General features: G+C 35.3%; 1 protein-coding gene across 1 annotated transcript; it reads left to right on the top strand.

Annotated features, from left to right (window-relative positions):
* Nucleotides 1-17,225: 17,225 nt before the first annotated feature.
* LOC131948646 (uncharacterized) lies at nucleotides 17,226-21,481 on the top strand. Its single transcript, XM_059310262.1, has 5 exons — nucleotides 17,226-17,332; nucleotides 18,486-18,640; nucleotides 19,874-20,036; nucleotides 20,488-20,586; nucleotides 21,186-21,481. The coding sequence occupies exons 3-5, from the start codon at nucleotides 19,921-19,923 to the stop codon at nucleotides 21,370-21,372; spliced, it is 402 nt and encodes a 133-aa protein (XP_059166245.1). The 5' UTR covers nucleotides 17,226-17,332; nucleotides 18,486-18,640; nucleotides 19,874-19,920; the 3' UTR covers nucleotides 21,373-21,481.
* The last annotated feature ends 3,700 nt before the right edge of the window (nucleotides 21,482-25,181 follow it).

Raw genomic sequence — 25,181 nt, 5'->3', positions numbered from 1 at the left:
TATAATTAGCAAAATGTGAATGCAAATTATCCGGATTGTGTAAGAGTAAATTATTGTTAGAAAATTATAATTAGCATGGATTGATAAAAGGCAATCTTTTATTTATTTTATTCACTGAATGTAGGCCCTACTGTTTATTACTTATAATTACTTATAATTTTGAATCAACTATTAGCGTTATTGTAGACGCGTCATTACCATTCATTAGGTGCGCAATGGTTTTAGTTATGAAACTCTATTGTAAGTTTTTAAAATTTAAAGTACTGGAAAAAAAATGCGTGAATGGATAATTGAAATATTGTAGGTAAAACTCGGATATTTTAAATACTGCCTATTTATTTATACTGTTTACTAATTATTATTCTATCTTTCGGTTTGCGGATTTTGGCGGACAAGCTAGGGGTTTTATAGGAGAGGCGTAGCGAGGGGGGGGGGGCATATGTCCCCGGGGTGCCGACCTTAGGGGGCGCCAAAGTGGGTTTGAAAAATTGCGCGAGGGGGGGGGGTGGAAATCGTAAGTTTGAGGGGAATGCAAATCACCGGAAAGGGCGCGATTTGGCGCTACGGGCTAGACTGTGAGCAATATGCCTATATTGATTGCATTTAAATTGTGTTTATGTTATGAGTGTTGTGTTTGTTTTTTCGTTGTGTTTTTTTTTGCGTTCGTTTGTGTTGTATTTAGTTTTGTTCTGTTCCCAAGTTGGTACATTTAAAAAAGATTTACCGTGGCGGAGCACGGGATGCAGCTAGTATATATATATGCGCGTGTGTTTAGTGTATGGGGTCGTCCATAAATGACGTCACACTCGTAGGGGGAGGGGAGGGGTCCGTAATTTTGTGACGGTGTTTGATGAGGGGGAGGGGGTTCAGATGGTGTGACGTCACTTTTTTGCATTATAAAAAAGCAATATAATTTCGCGTTTTAGAAAACGATTTTAATAAATTGTAATAGGAATTGATCCAAATACTCTATGTTGACAGAGTTCTGACAAGATTTTGGAAAAATATTTATATTTTAAGAAAAATTCAACTGCAATTTTGAGGCGGGGTTGTAGGCTGAAGTATGACGTTATTTAAGGGGGAGGGGGTCTGGCTTTTTTCGACGACATGTGACGGAGGGGAGGGGGGAGGGTAAAAATCGTCAAAAAAAGCGTGATGACTTCATTTATGGATGACCCCTATGTTATATGCCAGACCCTTCAATTTAATGGTCTGATTTTCATCTCGCTGTAGCTGACGCTGTTGAAGTCTCCAGTTATAGCAAACCACTCCAACCCTTGCCGTACTCCGTGCTGCCCCATACACCATTAAGGTTCGTGTAGTGGCAGTTTGAGAACCACCAAGCGGACACAAACCTCATTGCGCAGTTTCTGGAGTCGTCGCTGTCGTTGTCCCTGTCATACGTGCTGAACTTCTGTTTGTTGTTGAGTACATTTAACGAATCCAAAGTATTACCTGAGAAACCGCTAACAGTAAGATTGTATCCTTGCGCTTCGGAAGAGAACTGAAAAGAGCTGTACTGAGCGTAGTAAGTGTTTCCATTAAATTTCATGTCAATTCTTAACTCGTGTTTGGCTTTAGAGCTGATGCAGAAAATATTTTCATTACCCAGGTAAAAATCGACGGCTCCGGAAATGCGGCGCTGAAAAACCGTCCACCCTCCACCGTCTGTCTGTGTGTCACACATGACCACCAGTCCTGACGTCAGCTTGACCAGTTGTCTTGGCTGTGTTGTGTCCGTGACGTCTTTACAGGACCTGTACACATTCGGGCTGTTCAGGTTCAAGGTCGTGTCGCTTGCCTACATCGATGAACGCTGGAATTTTAAAAAACATGAATCTGTAAGCTGACAGAAAAAGAAATTTAAGATTATATCAAGAATAACTTATTAAAACAATAAACTAAACTAAAATAACACACACCAAATGATAACACTCAACTGAAATCACTTGTTGTGATTTTGGTATAATAACTCCAATTTTTTCCGACTACAAAATTTACTATACAATCAAGTCTACATAAAACTGGCTACAAAATCTACACATTATTTGAAAAAAATTTCTTTTCATTTTTATTGATGCTTTTAAAAGTAAAGTAAATCTCCCTTTCGAACCTGATGGTTCATGGGGCATGTGAAATTAGTGTTTACCATATTCATTGACCTACCCTTAGTGTGGTCAGCACTATGCCCAGCCGCTTATACTTTCCCTAACGTGAGTTAGGTACCCATCAGAACTGGGTGAACTCAGGGGCTTTTTCTAAGTACTGGAACCCGGGTTGATTTCAAAACCTTTGAGTTAGCAAGTTTACTTAATTAAATTGAATTAACACACTGTAAACAAGACTAGTCTCCCCCTCTCTTGTATCGAGAGTCATGTACTGCAAACGCCATATGTTTGTGTTTAGGTTTTGATTAGTGAACACATAGTTACCCAGACAAGAGGATGTGTTGGCATGACGTCAGCTTCCCCTCTCCATTGGGACAATCACCTCAGTCACGTTACAGAATCTGCCTTGAGAAAACTTGCGCATGGAGCGTCCGAATTGTGGTGGGAAGTTTGAGGTGTTGATTAAGGTGGGGGGTATGGCCCAGGTGCCTGGTGAAACAATATATAAGCTAATATATATATATATATATATATATATATATATATATATATATATATATATATATATATATATATATATATATATATATGTATGTGAAAACTTTATTTTATATAATAATCTTTTGTAAATATCAAAATTGGACGAATAAATTAAAAATAATGTAACATTTTTTAAAGTGCGTCGGTAGCTAAGAGGTATTGAAGATTACTTTAGTGCAAATTAAGGATTATAACATTTGGAAAAAATGATGTTTTTGAAGTGTGTTGATATTGGGTTTATACGAATAGACCTTTAACGGATACACAAAGAGACAGGATGACATATATAAACGCTTGTAAAATGAAAACATCTGTCTAAAGTTGACTTGGAAAAAATGTATTTAGTTTTAGGGGGGGGGGGGGGGAAGCAACTATATTTTTAAAAAAAATCAATAATTATAAAAATGTTTACTGAGAAGCTTTATTCTTTTTAATTTTTTTTAAGAAGGTAGATCTATATTAAATCGAAAAAAATGTCTGCCGCAAAGAAAACCAAAATTAACAAGCTACTAGAAATTGGAAGGTGCGCACCTCGAATAGGATTAAATATTTTTAAAATGTTGCTTAATATTAATAATATTAGTTGTTCTTTCCAAATAAAAATTAATTTGCTTCCGGCTAATAAAGTATAGTTTACCATCAGCTTAGAATAGAAATAAGTTTTCTTTTCATTAGAGAATTTGTTTTCAATGTAGTGAAACAAATTGCTTTAAGTACAGTATACTACAAGAGTAATAATACGAGCCTAGTAACAAAACACAATTAAACTAGATTATCCCCCCTGTTGAACAGTACATCTAGCAGTAATTGTAGAGTGCAGTGTTTCTTTCAGGCATCTCTTGGAAATGGAAATTTATATAGAAAATATATACTTTTAAGTGTCCCCCCCCCGCTCAGGAATATTGAATCCCCCGTCCGTGCCCCCCCCCCCCCCCCCCCCCCCCCCACCCTCCGGAGAAAAAAGTCTGGAAGAAACACTAATAGAGTGCACATCCGCTTAGAATAAGATCTAAACTGAGAATTTATTTGTAATTCAAAATTCGTGGCCAAAATCCCCACTAAACTACTATCAGGAAAGTACGTGTCAGAAAATTGTATTGAAAAGAATAAAGAAGATGGGCTTTGCTTGAATTAATTGACATAATTCTTTTGAATGCCTGTTTCAGTCGCATTATAATCCGGTTGATCGATAGTTTTCTAGTTTGCTATATTGTTGTGTCTTTGTTATCTTGGTTTATGAATATTCGTGTTTTAGGTTTTAAGCTTCCTTTGGTTATTTGAGGTTATATGTAATGGTGTTCTGAAACTCAATGTATTTGTCCAGGGACATACAGTAACGCATATTACACATATGTTTTAATATATGACAATTTTAGTCATGTACACTATTTTAACATACGTAGGCCCAGAGGCGTAGCGAGGGTGGGGCGGGGGGTGCGGGCCACACCGGGGACAACATTTAGGAGGGGGGTGACACCAAGACAAAAAATAGCTAAAAGTACAGAAGAAAAATGCTTTCTTTGCCAGTTCCATTGATAATTAATGAAACTTAAATAGTCTTTTAAATACAAAAAGACAATTATAACAAGGGGGTGGGGGTAACACCATGACGTAAACGTGCTAACTGTAGAGAAAACAATGCTACATCCAACTATATTATTAAAAGACTACAGACAAATATCGTTACTATTAATCAACGGTGATGCTTATAAACATACATGTACGCGTATGTGGCATATATTTAAATTATAGGCCTATGTAAGCCGACCCACCCACACACACACACACACACACACACACACACATATATATATATATATATATATTATATATATATATATATATATATATATATATATATATATATATATAATATATAATATATATATATATATATATATACATATATATATATATATATATATATATATATATATATATATATATATATATATATATATATATACATATCATATATATATATATATATATATATATATATATATATATATATATATATATATATATATATATATATATATATACTTTGTTTATTGGGAAAGGGGGGGGGGTGACATCACGAGGTTCCGCACCAGGTGACACTGACTGTGTAGGCATATGACTGTGGTTACCTACATAATTTTATGACGTACAAAGTTTATATTACATATTTATGGTTGTTGTATGGTTCCATGTGCTATTTGTCTTTAAAATATCGAAACGAGTTAACTTAAAACCTGGATATTGATTTGTATTGACATAAAAAATTTGCGATTATAATTTACTTATTTATTATTTTTTTTATTTACTTTAAATGACTATTTAAATTATTCATACATTTAAATTTTGGTTTTTTATATTTTAACTATGTATTGCTCTTGCTTTAAACTAGAACATTATACTTTAACTATAGTACTTAAACTGGGTATTTTTCACTTTTTGATTTAAGTACTTTTAACGCTTTAGCAATCGATTGATATTTGGACTAACATTCGCAATGTGTCACGCGTCAGAGGTAAAGGGAGATAACAATAGACAAACTGTGCATCAAGGTTTATGTTATGAATAAATTTTCATTGTCTAAATTGTATTGAATTTACATTCCATATTTGTGTTTGTTTTTCTTTAAATATTTTATTGTTATTACTGTATTTATTTTTATTTTGTCAATAGTGGTATTATTTTAAAAGTAAACTTACTAAAAATCATTAAAAAAACCATTCTGAAAAAAAAAAACATTTTTTTTTAATAAGAAATTATAATTCTTTATCTTACTACTGGGATCATGTGTTAACTGCTTAAAAACTGTAGACCTACAAAATAGGACTCATTATAATGCTCCTCTACACGGAAATCGTTGGTCATTCTTTTCGTTTACTTAATTTAGGAGTAGTACATGAAGTACGGAAAGCTTTTTTTCTTTATTTATTAAAAGTTTCAACTGCAATGTAAAAGAAGTACATAAACATCATCATACTTTTAAATAAATTTTATCATCTAATGAAACCAATTTTTTTTACAAATGAACGTACTAATAATAATTATGTACATCATATATGTTTCTATACAAAATTTCAAGGGATAAAAAATAAAAGGGGTTAAGGTAAAATGAAAGTGTTGGAATCCGGATGTGTGTGTGTTTGGGGGGGGGGGGGGGGGGAATGGACAAAAAAGTGTTTAAGGGGTGAGTAGAGAGTGTCCTAATTGAAGAGTCTTAGAAAAAACAAACATAATAAATAATTATTATCTTACATGTTTAAAATAAATTTATAAATAAATAAATAAACAAATAAGACAGTGGGGGGACTGCTATAGATATAGATGTTTGAAAAGGAAGAATGTTTGACTTGATATGTTTCATTGTACTCCACATAACATTCCGGCTTCTTATAATATTTATAATATTATTTTTGTTTAATCCCAAATTTATTTCAGTTCTACTTAAAATCCCAAACCCCACCAACCCACCATGATGATAAAAAAAAATCAATTGAATCACCATTTAATTAAACTTTGAATTTTCAGGATTAAAAAAAATGTAATTAGACGTTTTTTATCAGATCTATGTATAGGTAAACCATCTTTAACGAATGAAAGTAGGCTACATGTATGAAAGAAGTTTTATTATTGTAAATCTGTATCAGTCCTCATAAGCTGATGATGAAAATTGCAATACTAAAGCGAATACGCAAGCGAAACTGAAGCTGTAAATTACATATCTGAGGCAAAAAAAAAAAAAAAAAAAAGGGAAAAAAATTGAAAATAAAAAAAAACGTCTTATTTAAAGTACTAACTGATTCAATTGTAGCCAGGGGCGGGCAAGCTAGCCGGTTGGGCCCCAGGCATCAATAAATCTCGGTGGGCCCCAAGTCATCAATACATCTCGTTGGGCCCCCATGCATCAATAAATCTCGTTGGGCCCCCATGCATCAATAAATCTCGGTGGGCCCCCTTGGCATCAATAAATCTCGGTGGGCCCCCAAGCATCAATACATCTCGGTGGGCACTCAGCAACGATGCTGTCCTACCTCTGAGCTTTGTTTAAAAAAAAATCAATTCATAACGTGTATTTCAATTGAACTAAGTATGATCACCAGGCTATGACGGGGAAAATGCACAATGAAAATTTCAAGCTGGGGTTGGGTGCCCCCTTTAAAAATTAAAATTTACCGGGCCTCTAGGTCATACGCAGTCCAGCCCAAGCATTATCTCAACCTACCTAACATGCAGAGTTGACTTGACACGTCATACAAGAAGTTATAGCACTCGTCCAGGTGAAGACCGCAAGAGTTGGCGCAGCTCAGCATCGTTGTAGAGGGATGCTCTTCACCCATGGGCACCACGAAGAAGTCGTCGGAGTCTATCAGTTGGAAGTCGAAGCCTCGGAACTCGCTGGACAGACATTTCACTGTAGAATAAGACAAATATTTCACTGTAGCTTAAGGCAGACATTTCATTGGCGTGATTTCACGGTGTGGTTTTTGGAAGTAAAGATCGGTTAAATAATCTGAATCGTTGTTGGGGAATTTTTTTGTTGTGTATTGTGCAGCATTACTTGAAACAAGACTCCGTTTTTGATAAATTCCAAAACCTTGTTTGCGTTTCCATTCTAGTTCTTCTTCTTCGTTCTTAATTATAGTATTGGAAGGGATTTCCCCCGAATCAATTACGTATAACGTCTCGACTTGTTATGAATCATGTAAGGCCATTGACCCCGACTACAGCCTACTTTTCTTTTTCAAATGTGTTTCCACAGCACTTGTTCAACTAAGAAAAAACTACAAGACAGCGATCCGAACTCAGTACTTTTGCGATCAGCAACGATGAACCTAACAGACCCGACCACTTTGACCTTATTCTAGTTCAATATTTATTTAAAGCTTGGCACTGGTAAAGTAAATATAGCTAAACTGACATGAATATAGTTCTTAATAAAGTATATACATAATATGTATATACTTTATTAAGAACTATATTATAGACAATATTATTGCAAAACTATAAAGCCAAACTATTAAATTATATAATATATGTATATATATATATATATATATATATATATATATATATATATATATATATATATATATATATATATATATATATAAGCTGCCATAATTATAAATCTTAATAAAGCCTATACATTAATAATAAATTTATAGTAGACATTACAAAACTATAAGGCCAAACTGGTAAATTATATCTAGCTAAGCTGACATGATTATAATTTTTAATAAAGCCTATACATTATTTATAAATTTATATTAGACAGTAAAAACACAATTATAAAACCAAACATTACCTAGCAGTGCTTGTACGTAAAGCAAAAGAAACCTATCTCCACCCATAATGCGGTTGTTTGCAAACTGAGACAGGAGTTCACGTTTTATAGCAAATAGTAGACCTTCCTGTCTTGTTTTGAAACCACGACTCACCTCCTTATGAATAATGACAACAGAAAATTGCCATGGTCCAGCAACTTCAAGGTGCAAAGCATTGAAGAGATGGTAGAGTTACTAATGAAGCTTTGTTTGAATTAATGTGTGGAGCGGTTTAAGAGCTCGTGAGACAGCAATTAAAAACACGGTTTCTGATTTGATGGTCGGTGGAGCGATACAGGATAGTATTGAGGTGTTTTTTTTCTGTGATAGTAGGAATACAAGGTCGCTGACTAACAGGGGAATAGGGGTTGGGGATGGGGGACTCTTACGGGTGAGGTTAATTATGTATGCTCCATTACTTGCAGACTCAACTGCTTTCTTCTTCGTCCCCAGCTAACGAGCCTCATCTTCCCGCGGGTTCGAACTAGAGACTTTTCGGTTTAGCAGCTATGAGCTTTACCGACTCGACCACTCCGACCCCTTTCACCTACTTTAAGCTTCACTACCTTCAGACTCAACTATTTTAAGCTCCACAACATTCTAGCTCCACTAATATAGTACCACTAACTGATGGTCACATAGGGTGAAAGAAATATAGACTAACTTGTTCTGTCGATGTTTTATTATGACAGAACAGTCCTCAGCTACGGAGTATTAGACGAAGCAACTCATTCTTTCATTTGTCTAGACCAGTGGTTCCCAAACTTTTTCGAGTGGCGACCCCTTTTATAAAAATTAAGTGACCCGCGACCCCCATAGAATTAAAAAGTCGAGATTAGTAAGGAAATTAATCAGTGCTAAAATAAGGTTTTTTAGTAGACTTTCAATATGAATTATTCTTGATAACTGTTTTAATACGATGAGTAAAACGCATGCTATTAACTAGCTTCAGCATGCGTTGAGTGTTTTTTTTTAACGCCAATCTCATGTCATTCTTAGCATTTAATTTATTTCTTTGTTTTGTTTCTCAGTTTTTCATCTGACGCGTAATCATTCCGCACATTTTAGAATCTATCTTGCAATTCATTTGAAATGCTCGCAACATCAAGGGACGCAGATAATGAGTAACGTGTCAATGCAGATTCTTCTTCTTTCAGTTCAGGGATAACGCCGCAGTTCGATGCCAAGAAATTCAAGATGCCCAGAAAACTCCTCTTTCAAATGTGCTTTTACCTCACAATCATACTCAGCAATATTTCCAAGATTTATTTTTCTTCTCCAGGTTTGCAGCTTTGATAATCATGAAAAGAGATAAAATTCGTTAATTTTCTCTGAAGCTTCACGTTAAGCTTATGTTGATGTTCGAATATATCAGCTAGTGGTGAAACTCTCTCAAACCACACTTTGTCGTCAATGTATATTAAAAGGTCTTGTTTCCCTTGCACTTCCAAGAACAATTGGAAAACACGATTCACATTTCATTTCCTTTTGAAAGCTAGTGTACTGCATTGATATTTATTCATGTTTTTGCATAGTTCTTTAAACAGACAGGTGTTTAGGGCTTCAGATTTAATATAAGTTACGAGTTTTATTTTCACTGTAGTCCGAAGAGTCTTGCTGGCGAGGGCATACCGTTAAATCATGCAGTGGATGCCCTTGGTTAGGGAGCTAAATTTTTTACTGTTTTCTGCAGCCCTATTTTGACCCAAACATCCGCACAAACCCCCACAGCCGTTTTCCCATTTTAATCATCCAGTTTCAATAAACGCAATTCTTTTCTCCAAGATATCTTGATAAAATAGCAACAATTCTTTGCTATCATCTAAATGAATATATTTTACAAAGACAAGATCCTGCGAACACGAACGTACGTACGTTGATTCATCAATTTAAAAGGCAAACCAAGGTGAAACTGTGTTCTTTAACATCTACGGACATGTCTGCTATAAGCCACTGATTAGACTTAGATATATGTTACATCTTTATAGCACTGGAATTCCCAATCATTAATATCACTATCTTCAACATTCAGGTTTCGATAAGGTTTTCTCCTATTTCTTCGCCTGGCAATTTCTAATGCAACTTTATATTATGCTTGCACTAATACTATGTTTCCTTGGTGAATACTTTTTCTTCGATCAAGTCTATGACGTTTGCAACTAACTTCATGCCCAAGAAAGAACTCCAAATCTTTTTGGTGTGTTTTAAATGACTCGTCTCCAAATGACATTTTAGTTTTGAAGGTTATATAGATTCATGACTGAGAAATTTGTACTGTCGTAATTGTTTCTTCTTTATTTAATTTCCATTGATGTTAGTATTTCAGATGTTAAGGTTTCAGATATTCTTCTAAATATTTATGTTTTTTTTCATAACTATGGTTTAGTATGCCAGTTGGCGACCCCCCAGAAAGAACTTCGCGACACCCAGGGGGGTCGCGACCCCCAGTTTGGGAACCCATGGTCTAGACAAATACACATAAGGCAAGCACACACACACAGGCACACACACACACTCACAAACACACATACACACACACACACTAACACACACACATACTTACATATATATATATATATATATATATATATATATATATATATACATATAATGTATAAATATATTTATATACATGGTTTGTATATATATATATATATATATATATATATATATATATATATATATATATATATATATATATATAGGGCCTATATATATATATATACACACATATATATATATATATATATATATATATATATATATATATATATATATATATAAACACGCCGTTTTTTGTAATCATCATTCTGTGGGTGGCTTTTAATTTTAAAGCTTTTCCGTACATTTGTTTCGTATACCGACAGTAAAATATGTGAAAATATGTGTTGTGTTTTTATTTATTTATTTTTTATTTTTCGCTAAGAGTATTTTGTAAGTTAAACTGAAAACCATTTTTATTACGTTTGACAAGGTATACTAAACACCACTTGATGAAAACAATTTAGGTCACAATTATTAAACTTTCTACTTTTATGGGCTAAGGGCGATAAAAAGAAAAAAAAAATAATTTGTTTAAGTTCGACAAAAACTACAGGAATTGAAAAGGGTATGTAGGTAAATATTTATTCAAGCAATTGTGTGTGTGTACAATTATTAGTTCTATTTTTATTTATAAAAACACGTTTTTATTCAATCTGATAGTCGGTATAAAAAATAGCTATATAAATATTTAGAAACAGTAGAAAATGAAAAAGAAAACCCATAGCTTTCTTAATTAAGTAATAAATACTGTACGATTTTAAAGTAATTTAATGTTTTAATGAGTTAGATCAGGTCTTTATAATTATTTTTTTTTTTACTTTTAAGAATAAAAAAAATAAAATAAAAAAAAAATAAAAAAAAATGTTTAAGAATAAAAAAAAATCGACAATGCCAATCATCAAAGACAGTGATTGGACGGCGTGGTCGAACGGTAGAGCGGTCGACTGATACACGGAAAGTATAGAGTTCGGATCCCGGGCTCAAGACCGTGCGACGTTCACTCAGCTCTGATGGGTACATGACTCACGTTGTAAAGACATAGTGCTGACCACATTAACTCTTCATATGCTTCTTTCTGTTTCATGAATCTTAAGTTGTACTTAATCTTTAAAGACTGCGAGATTAAAGCGAGCCTAACAACTCGTACACATAACAACATTTCTTCTTCTTCGTTCTTAATTTTAGTGTTGGAAGGGATCGAGCCTTACCTTCCAGAGGGTTTGAACTCGAAACTTTTTTTTTTTGCCGACTCGACCATGCTTCCATCACAATTAAGCGTTACGTGTCAACTGGTTATGCGCCATTGACGCCATTGACTCCAATTTCAGCCTGTTTAACAACGTCTTCCCAATTTTCATCAGATGTTAAAATCCTTCTTAAAATAACGACAATTAAAATATCCCTAAGTTGTAGGTTAACCCTAAACATACAAATAAAATTAAAAAAAATATATTGAAAATCATTAGCTTTATTTATTCTAGACTCTAGATGAAGAACCTCGGGGTGCAGTCAGATTTATATTCCTTTCACCGGTTAAAGTTCAAGGTCAATATAAACATTGAGTGGAGGCAAATTTTTTGAGGAAAAATACTTTAAAACTGGGATTTATTGGAAAAATATTTACTGAGAGCCATCGTTCTACGGCGGTAGGATAATTATGCATGGTTATAAAAAGCGAAATCCGAATAGCTAGTGAATAGCCCACTGTACGTGAAGGGTTAATGCAGCATGTTCTGACAACAGTATTGACCGGGCCAGTACACAAAGGGTTAAATAGGTTCTTGTGATGAGGCTATTGTCTAACCAGGGAGCTTGACGCTTAGGTCACGGTGGAAGAGATTTGGCTTCGATAAATTATGAACGCTCTTCTGTATGTCTTGAACTCGACAAATGTTGTAAGCAACCAACGAAATTTATCATTATTTAAACCGCTAGGCTGTAGACAAAGTTGACAAAGTTGGAAAAATACCGAAAACCTTAGCTGAAAACTAACGTTTTGATGTAAATTCAACGACACGCCTACACCGTTTCTTACAAACATAAACAAGGAGTGATCTCCCCTAAACTTTCTCGAATATTCTAATATAACACTACGGGGGATGGCAACTCGGGATATAGACTTCTAGACATGATTTTTAATCTATTTTAAATACTCAAACTTTTTAAAATAGAATATAATCTCGTAGAAAAAAGAATTGCACACCAAGTGAACGCTAAATAAAGATGTGCATAATAGTGCGCAATGTTATTAGTACTTTATAAATTTACATGCGTTTTTTGAGAAATCGGAAATAGCGTAAATTAGTAGGGTACTTCCGGTCAACAGAAATTACTCAACATTTGACAGAAGGTGGAGAATTAGATCTGTTACTTACATATTAAATTTCATTTATCTATCTGAAATAGTACTCAAGTTATAGGCTTTTGAAAATTTCAAAGTAGAAAAAGTACCACTTCCGGTTATCGGAAATCGCTCAAAAGTTGATACGGATCTACGATTTTGATAAAATACTTATATAAGAAATTTCATCAACCTAGCTGTAACGGTACTCAAGTTATCGTGTTTACACACGGACACACACACAGACAGACACACAGACATACGGACAAGATTGCAAAATTATGTTTTTCCGTATCAGTGAGGTGTAAAACGTCGAGATTTGTAAAAATCTCGATTTTTTTTGCACGATTACAAGACTTTCTCTATACTTCGTATATACGAGAAAGTAACAAGCTAAACGCAAATGAAACAAAAACGAAAAAAAAACTAAACACAAACTAAGCACAAACTAAACACAAACTAAACACAAACTTATTACAAAATAAACACAAACTCAACACAGATAAACACAAAATAATCACAAAAAAACAAAAACAAACACAAAACAAACACACAAAAACAAACACACCAAAATAAACACAAAATAAACACAAAATAAACACAAAATAACACAAAATTAACACAAAATTAACAGAAAATTAACACAAAATTAACTCAAAATTAACACAAAATTAACAAACACAAAAAACAACACAAAAACAAACACACAGGGAATAAAACAGAAAGAAACATAAAAAATACACACAATATTAACACAAAATAAACAAAAACTAAGCTAGATCAGTCAGACCTAAACAGAGACCTATAAAAGGCCTAATGGTAATAAGAATGGATGTAGGTTGGGGGGGGGGGGGGTCGTAGGCAAGATGGCGGTACACTAGTAAACATTAGTAAAGGTATCCAATAGATACTAAAGTGGCCCACGCTTTTCTTTATAGTAATTTAAATAGTAGTGTATAATGTATTTTCTACTTTTTAGTGCATTAGTACATAAAAGCTCGTTATTAAAACGTTTTTTATGAATTTTTTAAAGTCACTTTTCAGTATGTTGACTACAAAAATAAAACACTAACTTCAGACTTTGCAATAGATACATTACTCTCGATATAGTTTCAACAAATGTGCGCTAAATATTTTTATAAATTCTGCACATGTTTGCACTAAGACACTGCGTTCAATACAACATAAACAACAGCCAACACAAGTCGTAGAGCAAAGTACTGTTTTGGTCAGACACAAGTCTTACAGCAGGGTACTGCTGTGGTCAACAGATGGAGACAAGTTGATGAGATGGTACTAGTCCAAGTTGTGTTGACATTTCTTGGTTGCTGGTCCATAGTGGCACAGGGTGAGTGGTTCACTAACAGTGTGAGTGGTTCACTAACAGTGTGAGTGGTTCACTAACAGGGTGAGTGGTTCACTAAAAAGGTGAGTGGTTCACTAACAGGGTGAGGGGTTCACTAACAGTGTGAATGGTTCACTAAAATGGTGAGTGGTTCACTAACAGTGTGAGTGGTTCACTAACAGGGTGAGTGGTTCACTAAAAAGGTGTGTGGTGAGTGGTTCACTAAAAAGGTGTGTGGTGAGTGGTTCACTAAAAAGGTGAGTGGTTTACTAACAGGGTGAGTGGTTCACTAGAGCATATGTACTGACTGTATAGGGGATATAGGTTTATGTCAAGGACTTATAATTTGGATTCAAATGAGTTTTTAAATCTCATACCAGATATATACACCGTTGTTTTCTATAGTGGACTAGCCGTCAGTACCAGTTACACGTGAATTGCAGGCCTATATATTTTAATGTTATACTTGTTTGAAAAAAAAATTTTTTTTGGTCAAAACACTATGTACTTTACTACACGTTGAACGATATTAGTGACAAAGGAGAGAAATAACAAAATAGCTTTAAAAAATCCGACACATAAAATAACATAGATGACCAATACACATTAGAGAAATATTATTTGTCAACACAACACCATATTAAATGCACACACTAATTAAGAGACTTAAAATTAAGAGACTTAAATTATTTCGTTAAAAACCCGGCTGTTCAATGGTAGTTATGTTGTTTTTGTCTTTGAAAAAAAAACGCCTATTTCAGCTGAGCATGGGTCTGACTACACTATCCATTCATATACTAAGAAGACAGAAACAGGTGAACTCTACTTCACCTGCCCCTTGTCCCGCCAAGTCCCGATACGCAACTTTACCATTCACATCTAAAAAAACAAAATTGAAAAAAAAAATATCATTGACGTGGCGTGTGTTGTACTCGTACCACCCGCATGGTAACTATTTCACTATCATCTCAGCTATTTGGGCACCACAGCTTAGGAGCAGAATAAGTGCGGTACTTTACTTAGATTTAGATTCAGCGTCGATTATTTTAAATGAAATTTAATCCCATATTAACTAATTTCATAGCTAAACCAAGATGTATATAAAATAATTAAGGCCTGAAATAGTTTAGTATAGAATCTCATTATTGACATAGATTCTAGATCTAGATAGAGCTAGAGTCTAGATCTAGAATCTACGGCTGGCTTAACTCTAACTTTTTTCTGTAGCTCTAGAATGCTCTAGATCTAGATGTTTATCTAAAATGTAAATAGATAATGCAAATTTTATAAGTTTAGGTCGGAAAAGTGTATATATTTCATAGCGTACGTCTTGATAAGTAGATCTAAATAAAATTTAAATCAAATATTTAATGTCTTTATATTATAAAATTGGAAGATGACGCCATTAGTTTTGTGTTCTTTCCTTTGTTTAAACACATGGCTGGTGACATCATTGTTTATTGCGTTCTTGTCACGACAATAAACACTTTAGTTAGAAATGTGTTTCTACATTCGAATATGCCTTTATTTTTATTTTCCCTCTTTAAATACAATTTAGTTTAAACATGTATAACATCCACCATATTATTTTCAACAAAAGTCCGTATCTTTAAGTTCTCTATACATCGCTGAACATACTGATAACATTGTCAAAAATTATTGAATTTAAAAAAACAAACAAAAATTATTAAAATAAAACGTAAAAAATAAATATTTAAAAAAAATGTATTTTAATGGACAACAATTTAACTCGCTTTATTTAGTAAAATAAAAAAAATAAGTTATTAAAAACCCCACTGCTTTTAAATGCTAAAAAATTGTAATTTTAAAAATGAATAAATTTGTTAGTTTCTCCCGCTAGTTTTGTCCCTGGATACATTGACCTTTATTTCTCTTGTTAGTTTTGTCCCTGGATACATTGACCTTTATTTCTCTTGTTAGTTTTGCCCCTGGATACATTGACCTTTATTTCTCTTGTTAGTTTTGTCCCTGGATACATTGACCTTTATTTCTCTTGTTAGTTTTGCCCCTGGATACATTGACCTTTATTTCTCTTGTTAGTTTTGTCCCTGGATACATTGACCTTTATTTCTCTTGTTAGTTTTGTCCCTGGATACATTGAACTTTATTTCTCTTGTTAGTTTTGTCCCTGGATACGTTGACCTTTATTTCTCTTGTTAGTTTTGTCCCTGGATACATTGACCTTTATTTCTCTTGTTAGTTTTGTCCCTGGATACGTTGACCTTTATTTCTCTTGTTAGTTTTGTCCCTGGATACATTGATCTTTATTTCTCTTGTTAGTTTTGTCCCTGGATACATTGACCTTTATTTCTCTTGTTAGTTTTGTCCCTGGATACATTGACCTTTATTTCTCTTGTTAGTTTTGTCCCTGGATACATTGACCTTTATTTCTCTTGTTAGTTTTGCCCCTGGATACATTGACCTGTATTTTTCTTGTTAGTTTTGCCCCTGGATACATTGACCTTTATTTCTCTTGTTAGTTTTGCCCCTGGATACATTGACCTTTATTTCTCTTGTTAGTTTTGTCCCTGGATACATTGACCTTTATTTCTCTTGTTAGTTTTGTCCCTGGATGCATTGACCTTTATTTCTCTTGTTAGTTTTGTCCCTGGATGCATTGACCTTTATTTCTCTTGTTAGTTTTGTCCCTGGATACATTGACCTTTATTTCTCTTGTTAGTTTTGTCCCTGGATGCATTGACCTTTATTTCTCTTGTTAGTTTTGTCCCTGGATGCATTGACCTTTATTTCTCTTGTTAGTTTTGCCCCTGGATACATTGACCTTTATTTCTCTTGTTAGTTTTGTCCCTGGATACATTGACCTTTATTTCTCTTGTTAGTTTTGTCCCTGGATACATTGACCTTTATTTCTCTTGTTAGTTTTGCCCCTGGATACATTGACCTTTATTTCTCTTGTTAGTTTTGTCCCTGGATGCATTGACCTTTATTTCTCTTGTTAGTTTTGCCCCTGGATACATTGACCTTTATTTCTCTTGTTAGTTTTGTCCCTGGATGCATTGACCCTGGACAATCACTGCACCAAGACGTTGCCAGAGTACCGTAGAGGTGACATCCAGAAACTAAGTGAACTCAACGTTGTCAGTTTCTGCAGGTAAACCCTGTCCACACATCCTGCAGGTAAAACTTGTCCACACATTCTGCAGGTAACACCTGTCCACCCATCCTACAGGTAAAAAACTGTCCACACATCCTGCAGGTAAAACCCGTCCACACATCCTGCAGGTAAAACCTGTCTACCCATCCTGCAGGTAAATTGTGTCCACACATCCTGCAGGTAAAACCCGTCCACACATCCTGCAGGTAAAACCTGTCTACCCATCCTGCAGGCAAAACGTGTCCACACATCCTGCAGGTAAAACCTGTCCACACATTCTGCAGGTAAAACCCGTCCACACATCCTGCAGGTAAAACCTGTCCACACATCCTGCAGGTAAAACCTGTCCACACATCCTGCAGGCAAAACCTGTCCACACATCCTGCAGGTAAAAAACTGTCCACACATCCTGCAGGTAAAACCTGTCCACCCATCCTGCAGGTAAAACCTGTCCACACATCCTGCAGGTAAAACCTGTCTACCCATCCTGCAGGCAAAACGTGTCCACACATTCTGCAGGTAAAACCTGTCTACCCATCCTGCAGGTAAAACCTGTCCACCCATCCTGCAGGCAAAACGTGTCCACACATTCTGCAGGTAAAACCTGTCTACCCATCCTGCAGGTAAAACCTGTCCACACATCCTGCAGGTAAAAAACTGTCCACACATCCTGCAGGTAAAACCTGTCCACCCATCCTGCAGGTAAAACCTGTCTACCCATCCTGCAGGCAAAACGTGTCCACACATTCTGCAAGTAAAACCTGTCCACACATCCTGCAGGTAAAACCTGTCCACCCATCCTGCAGGTAAAACCTGTCCACACATTCTGCAGGTAAAACCTGTCCACACATCCTGCAGGTAAAACCTGTCTACCCATCCTGCAGGCAAAACGTGTCCACACATTCTGCAAGTAAAACCTGTCCACCCATCCTGCAGGTAAAACCTGTCCACCCATCCTGCAGGTAAAACCTGTCCAAACATCCTGCAGGTAAAACCTGTCCACACATCCTGCAGGTAAAACCTGTCCACACATTTTGCAGGTAAAACCTGTGAACACATTCTACGGTTACAGCAAGACCTTACTATTTTGCAACTAGAGCTAATGACAGATCTCCCGTTATCCCCCACCCTCCACCTCCCACCCCCACAGTAATCAAGAGGCCTATAGTCAGTGTATCCTGGAATCAAGACGTGATAGCCACACAGATCAGACCTACATAGTCAAATTGTTCGAGAAACAATTTCCCAAAGAGTACGATCTTAAGCGTGCGGCATATCTGCTATGTACCAAAGGCACGACATACTGTAAGTAGACAAAAGTTGTAAGTAGAAAAAAGTAGTAAGTAGACAAATGTTGTTAGTAGACAAACTGTTGTAGGTAGACAAAAGTTCTAAGTAGACAAAAGTTGTAAGTTGAAAAAAGTTGTAATTAGACAAAAGTTGTTTGTAGACAAATGTTGTAGGTAGACAAAAGTTCTAAGTAGATTAATGATGTAAGTAAACAAACGCAGTAGATAAAAGATGTAAGTAGACAATTGTTAATGAGCAATGTAAGTAGATTAAACTTGTAAGTTGATAAATATTATAATTATAAAAATGTTGTATGTAGATATCTGTTGTATGTATATGGCTAGCAAGCAGATTTAAGCAGACAAAATCTGTAAGTATTTATTTGTTTATGTTCGCTAGTAGACAAAGGTTTTAAGCACATCTTAACATCTTACACCGACATTGACGCTAACGATGTTGTGTGGGTGGTGATACAATGTAAACAATTTTGTATTTGAATGTTTTGTTCTTGCTCTTATATGAGGTGAGATTCTAAAGTAACAATAACCCTAACACTTACTGGAAATCAAAAACTAAAAAACCAAATTAAACAAAATTAAAGTTGAGTAAATTGTAGATACAAAAATTAACACCCATGATCACATTACAGTGTACAATCTTCTGTTTTAAGATGTCATGTCATGGCTCAGTGTTACAAGATGTCATATCATTGGTCAGTGGTTACAAAATGTCATGTCATTGGTCAGTGTTACAAAATGTCATGTCATGGCTCAGTGTTACGAGATGTCGTGTTATTGGTCAGTGTTACAAGATGTCATGTCATGGGTCAGTGTTACAAGATGTCATGTCATGGGTCAGTGTTACAAGATGTCATGTCATTGGTCAGTGTTACGAGATGTCGTGTTATTGGTCAGTGTTACGAGATGTCATGTCATAAGTCAGTGTTACAAGATGTCATGACATGGGTCAGTGTTACAAGATGTCATGTCATTGGTCAGTGTTACAAGATGTCATGTCATGGGTCAGTGTTACAAGATGTCATGTCATGGGTCAGTGTTACAAGATGTCATGTCATGTCTCAGTGTTACAAGATGTCATGCCATGGGTCAGTGTTACAAGATGTCATGTCATGGGTCAGTGTTACAAGATGTCATGTAATTGACAACTACTCAACACATGTCCTTTCTTGTAGAAATATAAGTATGTACACAATTGACCAGTGTTGTTAGATGTCATTACTTTATGCAGTGTCAAAGTTCGCTTCATTTGACTACAAAGTTTTAAGTGACTGCGAGATGTCCGCTAACATTGACCAATGCGAGATCGAAGCCACCTTGGCCGAGAGATTACAAAACTTAACGGCCGCTTTTGCCTCCAACAACCAAGCGGATATTGAGAAACATTCCTGCAAGTGGGTTCAATCTTTTAGTTTCTTTACTTTCAATTTAAAATAAGAGATTTCAGAATTATTTTCTCAATGAAGTTCTTGAACCCATTTTATTTCTTGATTTTTTTTAAAAATATTGCTGAGACAATTGACTAAAATGCTAAAAGAGTAATGCTTTGTATGTGGCATTTTTCTCAATTTTAACAGATTTAAAAAGATTTTATCGAACTACAACTACCTTTTCTCACGTCTGTCTTCATGTCTGTCATCACTTTTTTTCATAATAACTGTCGTGTCAATTTTTTTGACTGCCTTTAATGCACCACTACCGCAAGTTTTTGTAACAAAGCATAGATCTAGGTCAAAGTGTAAAATCATTGCATCATGATAAAAAAAATTAAAATTAGACAAGACTCCAAAAAGTGTATCCAAATGTAGCCAAACCTCTAACATGTTCCCTGTTTCTGTTCCCCAGACTGTCACTAGACTACATGAAGTGTATCCAAGCCCAGTACACCAAATGTAATAAGGATTTTGAGGACTTTTTTGTCTATCAGTTTGCTCGCCTTGGCGAGTAAGTTACATCAATTACATCTAGCTGATTTTTTTCTCTAAGCATTGAAATTTACTTTATGTTTTTGATGGATATTTCAAACGTTTTCCTGAAAAACAAATTTTCTCTACTCCACTCTTGTGTTTTTATCTTAACCTACCTCAGAGTCCAATGTTTGTATCTCTACTTACCTCAGTGTCCAATGTTTGTATCCTGACTTATCTCAGCGTCCAATGTTTGTATCTTGACTTACCTCAGCGTTCAATGTTTGTATCTTGACTTACCTCAGCGTCCAATGTTTGTATCTTGACTTACCCCAGCGTCCAATGTTTGTATCTTGACTTACCTCAGTGTCCAATGTTTGTATCTTGACTTACCCCAGTGTCCAATGTTTGTATCTTGACTTACCTCAGCGTACAATGTTTGTATCTTGACTTATCTCAGCGTCCAATGTTTGTATCTTGACTTACCTCAGTGTCCAATGTTTGTATCTTGACTTATCTCAGTGTCCAATGTTTGTATCTTGACTTACCCCAGCGTCCAATGTTTGTATCTTGACTTACCCCAGCGTCCAATGTTTGTATCTTGACTTGATCAGTTTCTAACGGTTTGTTTCTCAGAGACTGCTTATTGGAGCACCAGTTTTACAACAAGCTGATTCTCACGAACAAGTGCACGTCGAAATCACGCTCAACCAACGGGGCGTGGTCAGTCGCAACAGGGGCGTGGTCTATCAGGACAGGGGCGTGGCTGATGTTTGCTGTAGCCTTTGCCAACACTGTAGGGCGTGTCCATATGCTCATATGAAATCTAGCTGGTTTAGTTCTTGGCTATCTTCTGTAGCTGGGTGCAACAAAATATGTTTAGACAATGTTTTTATTTTTAAGTATTATCTAGAATAACATTAAAAAGTTTATTCTCTAAAAAAACATGGACATCAGGATTTTAAAAATTCTTTTAAGCCTCTTTGAGAAAAATGTTTACAAGTTTAAGTAGTTAATTATTGTTTACTTGAATTTTAATTGATGCATTGTTTAATTTATGCTGACAGTTACATTTTGGACTGGTGTCGGTTAGCTGTTGATTGAAATAGCTATCTGTTAGTATTGTATCACGTGACCGTAGGTCAGTACTGTGTCAAGTGGAAGAAGGACAGTATTGTGTCAAGGTCACTTGGACAATACTGAAAGTGTGCTGTTGTTGTATTGCAGATGGTGTTCAATAGGAAATAAACAAGGGCAAGTCTAAGAGCAGGGTACCGATGTTGTCAGACAAAAGTCTTAGAGCAGGGTACCAATGTTGTCAGACAAAAGTCTTAGAGCAGAGTACCGATGTTGTCAGAAAAATGTCTTAGAGCAGGGTACCGATGTTGTCAGACAAAAGTCTTAGAGCAGGGTACCAATGTTGTCAGACAAAAGTCTTAGAGCAGGGTACCGATGTTGTCAGACAAAAGTCTTAGAGCAATGTACCGATGTTGTCAGACAAAAGTCTTAGAGCAGGGTACCGATGTTGTCAGACAAAAGTCTTAGAGCAGGGTACCGAAGTTGTCAGACAAAAGTCTTAGAGCAGGGTACCGATGTCGTCAGACAAAAGTCTTTGAGCAGGGTACCGATGTTGTCAGACAAAAGTCTTAGAGCAGGGTACCGATGTTGTCAGACAAAAGTCTTAGAGCAGGGTACCGATGTTGTCAGACAAAAGTCTTAGAGCAGGGTACCGATGTTGTCAGAAAAAAAGTCTTAGAGCAGGGTACCGATGTTGTCAGACAATAGTCTTAGAGCAGGGTACCGATGTTGTCAGACAAAAGTCTTAGAGCACCAAGTTTGTCTGACATCTGTCAACAAGTTTGTCTGACATCTGTCAAAGAGTTTGTCTGACATCTGTCGAAAAGAGTTTGTCTGACATCTGTCAAAGAGTTTGTCTGACATCTGTCAAAGAGTTTGTCTGACCTCTTTCAAAGAGTTTGTCTGACATCTGTCAAAGAGTTTGTCTGACATCTGTCAAATAGTTTGTCTGACATCTGTCAAGGAGTTTAACTGACATCTGTCAAAGAGTTTGTCTGACATCTGTCAAAGAGTTTGTCTGACATCTGTCAAATAGTTTGTCTGACATCTGTCAACAAGTTTGTCTGACATCTGTCAAAGAGTTTGTCTGACATCTGTCGAAAAGAGTTTGTCTGACATCTGTCAAAGAGTTTGTCTGACATCTGTCAAAGAGTTTGTCTGACCTCTTTCAAAGAGTTTGTCTGACATCTGTCAAAGAGTTTGTCTGACATCTGTCAAAGAGTTTGTCTGACATCTGTCAAGGAGTTTAACTGACATCTGTCAAAGAGTTTGTCTGACATCTGTCAAAGAGTTTGTCTGACATCTGTCAAATAGTTTGTCTGACATCTGTCAAAGAGATTGTCTGATATCTGTCAAAGTTAGTCTGACATCTGTCAAAGAGTTTGTCTGACATCTGTCAAAGAGTTTCTCTGACATCTGTCAAAGAGTTTGTCTGACATATGTCAAAGAGTTTGTCGGACATCTGTCAAATAGTTTGTCTGACATTTGTCAACGAGTTTGTCTGACATCTGTCAAAGAGTTTGTCTGACATCTGTCAAAGAGTTTGTCTGACATCTGTCAAAGAGTTTGTCTGACATCCGTCAAATAGTTTGTCTGACATCTGTCAAAGAGTTTTTCTGACATCTGTCAAAGAGTTTGTCTGACATCTGTCAAAGAGTTTGTCTGACATCTGTCAAAGAGATTGTCTGACATCTGTCAAAGAGTTTGTCTGACATCTGTCAAAGAGTTTGTCTGACATCTGTCAAAGAGTTTTTCTGACATCTGTCAAAGAGTTTGTCTGACATCTGTCAAAGAGTTTGTCTGTCATCTGTCAAAGAGTTTGTCTGACAACAAGTTTGTCTGACATCTGTCAAAAAGTGTGTCTGACATCTGCATTAATTTACTTTAATTACAGACTTCTTACAACTAGTCCCACTGGGTATTATTCTCTATTCTAGGTTGTGGTATGGTACTAGGATAAAGGAAATCTTGGACCGTAGTATTTCAATAGTTCCCACACTGCCTTTCTGACTACACCATCAATGGCTTTTTCAGTCTATAAAAACTAATCTAGTAAGGAGTTCCACTCATATCCACTTCTTAAACAGCCGCAGGGCGTAAGATTTCCAACCCAAGATCTAAATGCAAGTCTTCCGTGGTATCCACTGTCTTGCAATTTAATAGTTAGTAAATGTTAGGAGTTATTCGGTTCCAAAAAAATTAGACCTCAACAAATAGATTTGACTGATCTACCTAAAAGTACATTTTTCTGACCAGAACAATCAAAATCACAAACTAGATCTAAATCTAGATACGCTTTTGATACAAGAGTTCGCGACTAATTTACTACGAGAACATTTTAGCGCGTGTTTGCATTGTGATTTTGCGTTCAATATAAAATAAACAATAAAACTTGAAAAAGTGTTGGATTAGCGGAAGATGGAGAATAGCCATTAACATGGAGCTGCTTATAATTAAAAGAACATGGATCTGATTGAAATTACAATAACGTTGCTGTTTAGCTGGCCTGTGGCAGTTCAAAGTAAATAGCGGTGTACATGTTGGTCTTTAAATAATCTGTGATTAAATCTTTACTAGCACAATATAAGTAGAGATGTAGATCAAGACATTTAATATTAACTGTGATTTAAAAATGTCATAGTGCGATATAATTAGGTGTGTAGATCTAGATATATAACTTTATATAAATTGTGTTTCTATTCACTATATTATCTATATTAACTATCACTCTATCGTTGAAACTGGAACAAATCGAAAAAAAGCTTTAAACCTTTAGCCTAAACACCTATTGTAGCTTAACAAGAACAATGACTTCCCAATATCTATGCGACAAATGCAAATAGTAACCTCAGTACTTTGATGTCAAATATGGCGGCGTTTTACAAGGACACCTCCGAGCTCACGAGAATCCTTACACCATTATGTAGACATGGATACATGTTTTAAAACGTTTTGACTTCACAGCGGCCGTAAAAAACACTAAATTGAAACTTAAGCCTAAAAATATAAAAAAAATGTAATATTTTTAGAATCAACGTTATAAAAGTTGCAATTTCGGAGAACATAAAAATAATTTCTTGTATTTAAAGCTACATTTATCTTTATTTTCATCAAGCCTAGTTAATAATAATCCGGGAGTGATCTCCCCTAAACTTTCTCGAATATTCTAATATAACACTATGGGGGATGGCAACTCGGGATATAGACTTCTAGACATGATTTTTAATCCATATTAAATACTCAAACTTTTTAAAATAGAATATAATCTCGTAGAAAAAAGAATTGCACACCAAGTGAACGCTAAATAAAGATGTGCATAATAGTGCGCAATATTATTAGTACTTTATAAATTTACATGCGTTTTTTGAGAAATCGGAAATAGCGTAAATTAGTACTTACAGTCAACGGAAATTACTCAAAATTTGACAGAAGATAGAGATGTATATCGTTTACTTACGTATAAAATTTCATTTATCTATCTGAAATAGTACTCAAGTTATAGGCTTTTGAAAAATTCAAAGTAGAAAAAGTACCACTTCCGGTTATCGGAAATCG

Source organism: Physella acuta, unplaced genomic scaffold, assembly GCF_028476545.2.
Source record: "Physella acuta isolate Inbredline_101_S28 unplaced genomic scaffold, ASM2847654v3 ptg000655l, whole genome shotgun sequence".
NCBI lineage: Eukaryota > Metazoa > Mollusca > Gastropoda > Physidae > Physella > Physella acuta.
This window is presented reverse-complemented; position numbering and strand designations above follow the sequence as displayed.